The sequence below is a fragment of the Lathyrus oleraceus genome, chromosome 5 (assembly GCF_024323335.1).
Source record: "Lathyrus oleraceus cultivar Zhongwan6 chromosome 5, CAAS_Psat_ZW6_1.0, whole genome shotgun sequence".
Classification (NCBI taxonomy): Eukaryota; Viridiplantae; Streptophyta; class Magnoliopsida; order Fabales; family Fabaceae; genus Lathyrus; species Lathyrus oleraceus.
Window position 1 is genome coordinate 93245361 of NC_066583.1, and position 13051 is coordinate 93258411.

The following is a 13051-nucleotide window of genomic DNA, read 5'->3' on the forward strand; positions in this document are numbered from 1 at the left end:
CAACTTGATGCACATAATGCATTTTTACATGGTGATCTCCACGAGACTATATACATGTATCAACCATTGGATTTCCACGACCCTCATCATCTAGATTATGTCTGTCGTTTGAAGAAGTCATTTTATAGTCTCAAGCAAGCGCCTAGAGCATGGTACTAATGCTTTGCTAATTATCGATAAAATTATGATATGACCTACATTCTTCTATATGTAGAGGACATCATACATATTACCTTTACTCATGCCCTTCACAAATCATATGCAGGGGCTTATGAGGACCTATATCTATATCAGAGTCTTGTAGGGGATTTAAAGTATCTCACCTTTACTCAACCTGATATATCATATGCAATTCAACAAATTTGTCTTCACATGCATGCACCTCACACGGAACACATGCTTACTCTTAACCGCATTTTGCGCTAGTATTTAGGGTACAATACAACTCATATTACATTTATCACCAACCATAAACTGACGCTGATTGGGGTGGATATCCAGACACTAGACGCTCCATATCTAGCTACTGTGTTTTTCTAGGTGACAACCTTATCTCTTGGTCTTCAAAAGGCAACCCACTATCTCTCTCGTTCTAGTGATGAAGTTGAATATAAAGGTGTAGCTAATGTTGTATCTGAGTCATGTTGGATTCATAATCTTCTTCTAGAGTTTTATTTTCCTATTCTTCATGCCACTTTGGTGTATTGTTACAATGTTAGTTTCATTAATCAGTGTATCAAGCATATTGAGACGAACATTCATTTTGTTCGAAAAAAAGTAGCTCGTGGTCAGGCAAATGTTCTTCATGTTTCCTCCCGACATCAGATTGCTGATATCTTCATCAAATGACTTCCTCACATTCTCTTTGATGATTTTTTGACCAGTCTAAGTGTCTGTGAACCTTCTGCTTCGTCTGCGGGGTGTAATAGAATATAATATTTTGTAATAATTTATTATTATTAATTTCTGATAATTATGTTATACCATAATTAGACTGTTGGCCAAACAATACACATTGATATATATATATATATATATATATATATATATATATATATATATATATATATATATATATATATATATATATATATATATAAAGTGATGATCAACTTACTTTGAGAGTAAATTTTTTTTAGCTTACACAAAATCACAGCCTTTGAATTGAATATAATCTAATGATTAATTAAGTAAAAAATAATTTAACCATTAGATTAAATTCAATTCAAAGGCTATGATTTGGAGTAAGTTAAAAAATTGATTTTTTTAAAAAAGTAACCACTTTTTTCAATTTTTTTCTAAAATAACTAATATTTCAAAAAAATTACCGAAATAACCACGTTTGAAAACAGATGCATCAGATGAACTGGCGCATCCATTTTGAAACAAGAGGAGGCACCACTGGTGATGGCGCATGTTTTCAAAGCATTGCATAGCGACGCCAACACCCATGGCGCTTATGCTTGGGCTTTGGTGTATGCGTCAATTTATCTGACGCATACACGTTTGTATTATTATTTTTTTAATAAATAATGAAATATAATATTAAAAAAAAATTATTCGTGATATAATAAAAGTTACATGGGATTGACAAAAATTTAATGACCAACCCGATCGAAACGCCTCACTGTTCCACATCCAGATGCGTTAGTTTGTCTTCGAGGTCTCCTATGATTTTCCTGAGGTGTTTGGGGTCTGCGCGTGCTGACCTGATCCAATGATGGCTGGTGTGAAGGTCTGGCGGAAGTTCCAGCGGTATTTCATAGATGTGTCATCATTTATTCCCAATAGCCGGGGGGGCTCTGACCAATGGAACTTCTGTAATGTAGTTTGGTGCCCATGTTGTCGTAGTTGGGTCGATGTGCTTGGGTAAATTGTGGAAGGTATTTCCCGAATTAGGATATTGAATCGTTTTAGAAACGAAGCAATGGTTCATGGGGTACACTATAGTTAAACAATGGTTAAATGTTTTGGTGATGAGATGTTTGGATGGTTATTGGTGGGGGACTACGATGAAGTGACCCATATGAATCATCTAGGCTATAGACGATTGTGGTTGATGTGTATGATTGTTGGTGGGTAGGATTTGATTCTTGGTTTTATGGTTGGGTAGGTGGCATGAATGGATTGTGAGGTTGGGTGTTTGGTTGTTGGATGGGTGGCATGAATGGGTTGCGAAGTTGGGTGTTTGGTTGTTGGGTGTATGTGGTAGGTTGATGGTGTGAGGTTGGTTGTTGGGTTTGGATGGTTTGACATTGGTGTTGGACGGGGACTTGTTGTTTGGCGTATAACGACGAAGCTAGTTGGCGTGGATCAATCAAATATCGTGGCTCAAACACAAATTATTGCGTTGTTACCGACCTAAACCATGCCATATATTGTTGAGTTGGTCTAGCACCATGTATGACTGGTTCGTTTAAGATGTGTTGTCGTTGATTCCTCCAATGACAACACATCTCTTTTGCGAAGTCTCTCCAGTCGGAATAATCCCATTGGGCAACGACTCTTTTTTGATGTCAATCTCCCAAACACGTCGGAGGTTCTGGAATCTGTTGATGTATGCCGAACTACAACTTTACCCGGTCACTCTAGTCAATCTCCACAGTAGTGAACCGACTAATTGGTGTCTTGGTTGTCCAAACTGCATCTTCATCATGGTTAACCTAATAATCAAGACCCAAATATGGCCTCCAGATAAACTGTACAATAATATGACATAATTAGATGATAAATAATTTGATAAGTATGTTTAAATTAAAATAGAGTTGTGTAAGAGTATTATATCGTCTGGTCCAATGTGATCCAATAGATTGTGATAGACCACTATAGCGTGTTTCAGACACCTATTATAGTTCATCCCTCTAACTGACAACCTAGATCATAAACAATTGATAAATATTATGTACAGTTAATAGTAATATAAAGTCTAATTAATTCTATGGTAAAGTTTTAAACTTACTTTGTTGCAAACAAAATATGAATGACTTCTCGTTTATCGGGGCGAATGACATCATTCTTGACCAACCCCATGCTTGTAGCAAATACACACATGAATAAAAAGTACAAGTATTTTTTTGTGTGGAATTTTTACACATTGCACTATATAGATGGGCCAACACAGCTGAACCCCAACTATATGTCCTTACTTTATTAATATTGCGTAGCAACGGTAAATACATAATATTTACTGTATTACTAGTACTTTCTGGAAATAAAAGTTACCAAATAAAATCATAATATAACACCGAGCTTTAATTATTTTTTCGTACTCGGTTGATTCTTCGGACAATATTATACACGCATAATATTGTTTAAGATATTTTAAATTTATACCTTGCCCATAGCTTGACCGAATGACTTTCCCTCAATTTGATCTTCACACAAAGTGGCACCCAATAATTCATTGCAGATAGAGTTGTCCTGGTTAACTCTACCATTCACAACCTTACCATCTATACATAGACCCAACAACATGTATACGTCCTCAAGTGTGACGGTACACTCACCGAAAGGAAGGTGAAATGTGTGGGTCTCGGGTCTCCATCTCTCCAACAAAGTAAGAATAAATTTGTAGTCCGCCGAGTACGAGACTATGTTGAGGATTTTTCGAAAACCACATCCTCTAATATATGGTTCTATCAAAGGATCGTGGGGTACATATTCATGTACACGACATCGAAATCGCTTTGGGTCCTAATAAAACATAATTAAGAAATAAAATAAGAAGAAGTAATATATAATAAAAATATAGATAAGAAAGATATATGAAATAAGTAAAAAGAGAGTAATAACATACAAATGTCGAGATATTGTCGAGTGTTCCTCTGTGTTCATCACCCATAGTTAACAGAGACATAATGCTGCAGAGGTTGAGTGTGGGAAACATGGAGTGTTGCAGAGATTGAATGTTAGTGTTGTAGATGATGAGATGTTGCGAGTTAATGCCCTATTTATAGATGAAGAAGTCTTTACTAGGTTGAATAGCTACGCAACATGTGATTGGATGTATGCATGGCATAATAGAGGAGGAGCCATAACCTTAGGTGCATGCATATACACCAGACGGGAGGAGTCTTACAAACAACTTACAAAAGTACATGTTGGCTCTTAAACAGTATGCTCCAAGAACTATTGTCAAGTTGGAAATGTTGCCCGCATATACACTAGACGGGATGTGTGCTATTGGAAATGGAATATTCCACCGTCTCTTCTAGGCGTATCAACCATGCATCAAAGGTTTTTCTTTATGTAAACCTATTATACAAATTGATGGTACATGGTTGTACGGGAAATACAATGGAACATTATTGATTGCAGTGGCACAAGATGACAACAACAACATTTTTCCAATTGCCTTTTCCCTTGTTAAAGGGGAGACTGCTGAGGGATGAAGTTTTTTCCTAAGAAATCTCTGATTGCACATTACACCTCAACCTAACTTATATTTCATCTCCGACAGACACCCTTCAATCATCAGTGCATATAATAACATTGATAATGGTTGGCAGGATCCTCCTTCGACGTATGTCTTATGTATTAGACATATTGCTCATAATTTTATACGGGAGATCAAAAACAAAACGTTGCAGAAGAAGGTTGTCAATGCAAGTTACATATTATTAGAACCTTCTTTCAAACACTACCGCGAAGAAATATGATTGTCAAACGCAGATGCAGTATGATGGATCGACAATATTCCATTAGAGAAGTGGACTAGGGCATACGACAACGGTCAACGTTGGGGCCACATGACAACAAATCTTATGGAATCAATGAACTTTGTCTTCAAAGGCATCCAAAACCTACCTATAACCGCTTTGGTGCAGGCAACATATTTCAGGCTAAGGGCACTGTTTGAGATGAGATGTTCCAAATGGAGTTCAGTGTTGCAATCTGGGTAGTTGTTCAGTGATGCTTCAATGAAATTCATTAAACATGAAGCTGCCAAAGAAAACACACACGTGGTCACGGTGTTTGACCGTACTAAAGGTTGATATAGTGTTGCCGAGTCCGTGGATCACAATAAGAGCATGCCGATGGGACAATACAAAATGGAACTAGATAGAGGTTGATGGGACTGCGCAAAGTTTCAAGTCTTTTGTACGCCCTGCTCCCATGTCATTGCGGCATGTTCAAAGGTTCGAAGGGATCCATCCTTATTATCTGACGTTTACAAAGTCACCAGCCTATCAAATGTTTACAAAATTAGTTTTTTTTAGTGACAAAAGAGGATTACTGTCCAGAATATCAAAGGGACATTGTCTAGCACAACGAAGTTATGCAAAGGAAGAAAAAGGGTCGCCCGAACAGCACCCGTATTCGAACCGAAATGGATATGACGAACAAAATGGTTAGATTATGTAGTTCATGCCGTTAGCCAGGTCACAATCGTACTAACTGTCCGAGTGTTGGAACGAACACAACAAGATAAATTCACATGTACATCTGTTGCAATATATAAAAAACTAATTTTATTTCATATTATAAGTTTGTGAGGAAATACCATTACATAAACAACAACACAAACAACTAAAACAATTAAAATACCATTACAATAACTAAGCGATTACAACCATCAAAACAATTTTAAACATGTAATGCATCATCCTATGAACGTCTCTGTCAGTCTTAATATCCACTCATTCACGCACTTCTCCATTTTGGTTGAACGTGGACACAAGCCATCGGATTCTTCTAATCCTTTCACCATCTCCAATTTCTCAATCTAACCAACTGTTCAACGTCTGATTAAGACGTTCAAACAAATTTATATTCCAAAGTCAAATCTTTATCGGAGACGCAACAACGGAAAAGATTAAATCAACATTTCGCTTGTGAATGTATTCAGTCATGATTAAAACTCAAAAACTTGAAGGAGATTGAAGTTGAATGAAAGAAAATATGGTTGTAGGGTAAAAGTTGTGTGAAAAATATGACTGAAGAGTGAGATATTTATATAGAAGTATGAAAATGCATGTGCCAAAGGGCTAAGTGCCACACATGTCAACACATGTAGGCGCCAGAAGCATGAGTAGAAGCATGAGTGCAAGCAGATGCATGCGCCAACACCCTTGGCGCCACCATGCATTGGTTTTAAAGCATGCGCAAGTGGTGCTGGCGCCTCCTCTTGATTCAAAATGGATGCGCCAGTTCATCTAGCACATCTGTTTTAAAAGGTGGTTATTTCGGTATTTTTTTTTGAAATATTAGTTATTTTAGATTTTTTTTGAAAAAAGTGGTTATTTAAAAAAAAAATCAAAAAACTTACTCTTGAAGTAAGTTGATCCATATATATATATATATATATATATATATATATATATATATATATATATATATATATATATATATATATATATATATATATATATATATATATATATATATATATATATATATATTTATCCTTGTAAATTGATGTGTTTTGATTTTCGTCTCTATATTTTTTTTTCTTGTGAAAATAATCCCTTAATGTTAAAACCCCCTTTTGATTCTAGTCCCTAAAATTTAAAACCGTAGAAAAATCCATAAGAAACATGCAGATTTTAATTTTATGGATTAAAACTAAATAAAATTCATCATTTAAAAATTTTATCTAAAAAAATATAAGAACGAAAAACAAAAATAAATCAACTTAAAAAAAAAGAAATATTTATATTTATATTTATATATATATATATATATATATATATATATATATATATATATATATATATTATATTGAGAAAATACAAATATTCTATTATCTTTAAAAGAATTATAGAGTAGATAGTAAATCAAAAGTTTTTATAAAATATTTTCTCTAGTATTGACTTTTTATATTAGATGAAATATAAGTTTTTTAAATATTCAACTTACATATATTTCATCAAAGAAAATAATAAATATTAAAAAAAAGTATTCAAGAAACAATTGAAAAACTTAAACAAAAAGTTAATATTTTTTTTTGACTGAGAGTATTAAAAAAAAGGTTGAGGTTGGAATGAAGCCACATATGGTGAATGATGTGTGAGCAAGTATTGTTGCCATGTGTATGCTTTTCCTCCTCCTTGCCCAAACTTACATACTCAACACCAAGAATTTGATTCTAAAAGATTCGTCAACAAAATCTCGAAACGCGACGCAGAAAATCTGAGTTCGATTCAATCATCAAATGAAGACAATTATCTCGCGTTTGATCCATTCCACTCCATCCTCCATTTCCAAACTCAAGTAAGTTTTTCAACCTTTTTTAAATCTTTGTTACTGTTTCTCGTTCTGCGATCGATTCAATATCTCTTTGTTAGGGTTAGGTTAGGGTTTACATTCCAATTCGATACATTGCGCGCTACTCTTAGTTGGAGTGTTAGTTGTTTTTGTGATTTGTAATCGTGTGTTCAATTTTCTTACCTTGAAGTGCATTTGCTGTGTCAATTAACGGGAGAAATTTCTCTACGGACTCTAATAAGATTGATGAGCCCTTTAAAGTTGAGGAAGCTGGGACTGTAAATGTGCCCCCACCTCAACCCCCAACAGAGAAGGTATTCTACAATTGTGCCGTTATTTGGAATTTGTTGTTGGTTTCTGTGTATATATATGCCTTTACTAATATAGAAATTATGTATGTATATCTTTTGGGTGTTTTTGAAGTTGCTTGTGTTGGGAGGCAATGGTTTTGTTGGATCTCATGTTTGTAGAGAAGCCTTAAATCATGGCGTGCCTGTTGCGAGTATTAGCAGGTATGTTGCCTTTTCATATTTGTGATTACTCCCTTTTGGGTAGAAGCATTGTCCTGGCGGATGTTGATCCATGTAGTTGATCCCACTTAGTCGGATAAAGCTTAGTTGTTGTTGTTGTATTCCCTTTTGGGCATTTATGTAAATCGGTTAGTCATGGGAGTTAAAATCAGTGGCCTGTTTTATTTCCATTCTGTTTTGCAAATCTAAGGCCATATACTCCTTTTCGTAATTATTATTTAGCACTTTATTCATGTCATTTATCATCCTTGCTTTTCTTTCTTTTTTACTTCCAGGTCTGGCAGGTCATCCCTGCACGACGCCTGGGCTAGCAATGTCATATGGTATAAAGGTTTGTTTTTTCCATTGCATTTCCTTGCAGAAATATCTTTGTGGAACACAATTCTCTAATATATTTAAATTTTCTTCACATAATTAGGGAATCTCCTTTCCACTGAGTCATTAAAAGAGGCTCTGAATGGGGTCACTACTGTTGTAAGTTTCCCCTTACCTTGTTAAATTGCCCAGTAAATACTTGGCAACTAAATAGGTAGCCTTTAGCCAGAGTGATATTTGCTTATTTTATATTTCCTTTGCAAATACAAGCTGTTGCTTTTGGTTTAACTAAAATTTTTGGCGAGGATCCCCCGAGCTTTGATTAAGTTTTCTATAACAATATAGTTCATTGTTAGTGCATCAAGGTAGCAGGTTTACCATTTAATTTTGTTCTTTTGGGTGATAGGATATTTGATTGTTATAATGGTACTGTAACACACTCCCTCCAGAATGAATTATAAGAATTAAATGATTAAAATACGCATGATAAGAAAGGTAGTTGATCACATTTAATCTATGGAATCCCCATATAAAATTAAGTAATTACCATTCATGACTTATAATTGGGTCATTGAAAATATAAAAAATTAAATTAAATGAGGGGAGGAAGATTAAGAACTAAAGTAAGATGTTAACAGAATGCAATGGAAAATAGGAGCAAATGTTTGTGATTGAATGGGAGATAATTTTAGGTTGAAAGAAGAGTTGTAAGAAGCATTGACCACTAGCTGATCTAATATATCCAAATTTTATTGCTGTAGAATACAGAAGTATGTTTAAATGTTTATTCTTGGTATTGTAAATGACTAGTCCTTTGAGCTGATTGTGTTTCTTTTATAAGATCTCATGTGTTGGTGGTTTTGGCTCCAATGCAACCATGTACAAAATTAATGGGACTGCTAACATCAATGCAATTAGAGCAGCTTCAGATCAAGGTAAACAATGAATTTGCACATTTCTTATTTGCTTCACTGTTTCAGTTCCTACCTTATTTTTGGGGCAGGGGCGGGACTTTCCCTGCTAGATGGGGTAAACTACGTGGATCTGATTATGCTATTGGCTTAAAAATATTGAAAAACATGCCTTGGTAATAAACCCCTTTAAAGATTAAAAAAGTTGAAATGTGTATGTTAATATTAACCTTCTTGAGGTTTCATAAGAAAACCTTGATACTTAGTAGTATTGTACTGTAAGTTCTTTCTTATACTAGTCTTGGAGACCATTATTAATGATTCAGCATCAACATTTCTATGTTACTTTTATTTAATCATTTAATATCTCCAAACATATACTGCCTCTGTCCCAAATTATGTCATTCTGCCAAAATTAATTGTCTCATTTTATATGTCATTTTTACAATACCAATGTAGCATTAATTCTTTTTTATTATTATACTCCCTCCGTTTTTTATTATAAGTCGTTAATGACTTTTCCCACATATTAAGAAATGTAATAATTGTGGTATAAAAAAGAAAAATTATGTAGGTTTTACAAAATTATCCTTCATCAATGGTATTGGAAAGACGAATTGACATAATTGAAAAGAAAGAGAATAATAAATATTTAAGGATATAATAGGAAAAATAACATTAATGATTCATTGATATTATAAAACGACTTATATTGTGATACAAAATATTTTTCCAAAGCGATTTATAATAAAAAGCGAAGGTAGTACCTTTCACTATTTATTCCTCTCTCTAGCCCATTCTTTTAATTTTTCTTTCCTATAGCTATAATGAAGTATAATTTTTTAAAGTAACACCATTTATTTTTTCTGTACAATATTAACTACATTTCAATAATTTGTTTGAAATTGACATAGGGACATAATTTGAGATGGCGGAAGTAGTAGTTAACTCTTCAATCCACTTTATTGCAGTCAAAATACAGATTTGTGCAAGAAGTGTTTATCGTAAAAAACTTGCTTACTGCAACATCTATACTCCAAAATTGTATAATAACACAACAATGGTTGCCAAATTGTAAATAGAAGAAGGGCCAATTATTTTTTGGAATATTATGTACCAGAATCAATTTATCAACACCATATCTCCTTACACATGTTGCTATCCCAGTGTGAGAGCTAGCAGCAACGACAATCTCAAAGTCTATCTTAGCTAAGAGAGATTTCTAGCCACCTTTTTCTAGAAAGATACATGAGGTGGTTTTAACAATAGAAATACAACTATGGAACGTATTATTTGAAATAATTTTAGAATGAAAAGAAGAAAAAAAAGAACACAGTGCTTTGTGTCCCTGAACTAAAACTGCCATATCTCTTACCAGTAATGATTGACACATGAAAATGAAACTATTAGAGTTTACCAATTTTAAGAAATAAACTATCAATTATGTAAAAATACTGAAATAGTAAGAGTAATGGGGAAAAGAGGGAGAGTATTGTCAATGTGGGACGGGGGAGAAAATTTCTTAGGTGGCTGCTACAATTGTCTGCCTTGTTACATAAATGAATTTCTTAGCAATGCCGGCCTTGGAGCATTAGTTTTTGATTCTTCTAGAGTACTATTACTGATTACTGGAATATTGGCTTTTGGTCTTACAGGTATTAAAAGATTTGTCTATATCTCTGCTGCCGACTTTGGTGTTGTAAATTACTTGCTGCAGGGGTATTATGAAGGAAAGGTAATATTTTCAACTCTTAATTGTAGCGATATTTTGTGCAACGAGTCACCATTTGCCAGGAAATGTTTTAGTAAAACTTGGTACAAAGTGCTGAATTTTTCCTATTGCAGATCCTTGTCTCTGAATCTGAAGTCTTAAAATTATTGTAAGGTTTTGTGGATTCCTTTTAAAGAAAAATGCAGGAAATTTGATAGTAAAATTTTGTGCAAAATGCTGAAATTTTTTATTGCAGATCCTTGCTTTAGTATCTGAAGTTTTAACAATGTTAATTGATCCATCAAAAAAAAAATTGATGTTTGTTTGACTATTCTTGGTTATAAGTCATATAACATTTACAGGTTATGATAGAGTAAAAAGCAGTCTGCTTTCTTGATTGCCTATACTATCAACACAAGAATTTTGTCAACTGCAATTCACCCTTCAACAGACCTATACAGTAAAGGAAATTAAGAAAAAAATTCCCTGGAGAGTACTTTCGAATTGTGTAATTCATGCCCCCAGCTGTTAGCTAGAAATAGGAAGAAACTGTAATACCTTCCCATAAACTCCTATTTAACAACCTTCAGCCTAACCACTCACTCTGTATGTTTGTGTTCCCCTTTCTGAATCCTCTAAACTGGATTCTGATGTTCATTACGCTTCCTGATTCCAGAAGATTCACTTTACTTTCTTCTTTGGATTCAACCAGCCAATGGCATGGACATTTTTCAAAATAGATTGGGTTTCTATCATTTAGAGATAGGCCCAAGTCATTGTATGGTCATTTGAAGAAAGAAGCACGGATATTTCTGTGGCTGACCCTTTTCTTTTTGTTGTCAATGTTAATCTTTTAACTATACCTTTTTCTGAAATTATAGCTGCTTTTTAATCTTTAGTTTAATATTCTTAATTTCTCTCTGGGCTGTAATAATTGAAGTACACGTGATGTCGAGATATTTTTCATTTTAATTTGAAGAATTAAATATTGTGCTTTAATTGATGTAGAGAGCTGCTGAAACAGAGCTTTTGACGAGATTTCCATATGGAGGTAATTATTCAGTCTCCTACTTTCCTTGACATTGCTAATGGGGGAGCTCAAAATTGACACACACTGTTCATTGTTACCAAATTTTCTCCATGTGAACTTTATGAAAAGATGTTTCATAGTTCATCTTGAAGAAATCCAATAACCGATAGTTCATGGTGTGGGGTATTGTCTTCCTTAATTCTTGGACTATTGCATTCCCTTTTCAGGAATAATTCTGAGGCCAGGGTTTATCTATGGGACTCGAAGTGTTGGGAGTATGAAGATACCTCTTGGCATAGTTGGATCACCGATGGAGATGGTAATTCAGTGTGTCTCTTTAGTATGGCATATACATTTATTTTTCAGTCCAGATGTAATAATAATTTTTCTCCATTGATGAATGGGCATCACCAAGCCAATTTCAGGGACTGAAGTGCAAGGTTTTCCCTGTCATTTGTTATTGACTGCAATTTACTTGTGTGATGTAGGTTTTTCAACATACTAGAGCATTGACCCAGATCCCACTTGTTGGGCCTCTATTGACACCTCCTGTCAATGTTACTGCGGTGGCTAAAGTTGCTGTTAGAGCTGCTATTGATCCTGTTTTTCCGCCTGGGGTCATAGATGTCTATGGAATTCAACGTTACAGTGAGAAGAAATCGAAGTAGAATTAGCTTTATTTGGTCTTCTGGTAAAATCTGATAGGAGAAATTTATATATGAAATACCCGTTTTATGATAGTTAAACAGAGACTATTTCTGCGAGAGAATAATATCTGAAAGTGTATGCATGTAACAACAGATCGATATTTCCCATTTCCACTATTTATGTCAATAATATTTTTTGAAGGATTCTATCGTCTGATGTAATTTACCACATAGTTGGGGTCGGCGAATACAATTGCTTTCAACTAGTTTCACAAGTTATGCAGGTTACATTCATATGGTTGTAAACCTTGGTTTGAAGTGAAACTGTCCTGCACACTGTTGTGAAGTATAAAAGTTTCATGTTCTTGAGATCTTGCTTTGCCGGCTTTGAAGGACATGCCATAGACATTCTCACCACAAGAAAAAACGGGTTCCCAAGATATATATATAGATGAAATTTCATAGTATATAATCTAATAATCAATATATGTTTATTATTTTTAAAATCTATTACATACAATTTAAAATTATTTAACGAAATGTCAAATAATTTCAAACTTTTAAAAAATTAGGAAAATCACTTTCACTATTCATTTAACTCTTTAGTTTCTAGTTCACCATTTTTTTATTTACTTTTTGAAAATTGATACTTTTTTATTTTATCTTATCACAAAAATAATTATGATTCTCTTTTATAGAAC

At 33.9% G+C, this 13051-nt stretch overlaps 1 protein-coding gene across 1 annotated transcript; it reads left to right on the top strand.

The window, feature by feature from the left end:
• The first annotated feature begins 6953 nt into the window (after positions 1-6953).
• LOC127087815 (uncharacterized protein At1g32220, chloroplastic) lies at positions 6954-12551 on the top strand. The gene is made up of 10 exons (XM_051028734.1): positions 6954-7212; positions 7397-7520; positions 7630-7718; positions 8012-8067; positions 8155-8210; positions 8893-8986; positions 10618-10697; positions 11682-11724; positions 11931-12022; positions 12192-12551. The coding sequence occupies exons 1-10, from the start codon at positions 7154-7156 to the stop codon at positions 12369-12371; spliced, it is 873 nt and encodes a 290-aa protein (XP_050884691.1). The 5' UTR covers positions 6954-7153; the 3' UTR covers positions 12372-12551.
• The last annotated feature ends 500 nt before the right edge of the window (positions 12552-13051 follow it).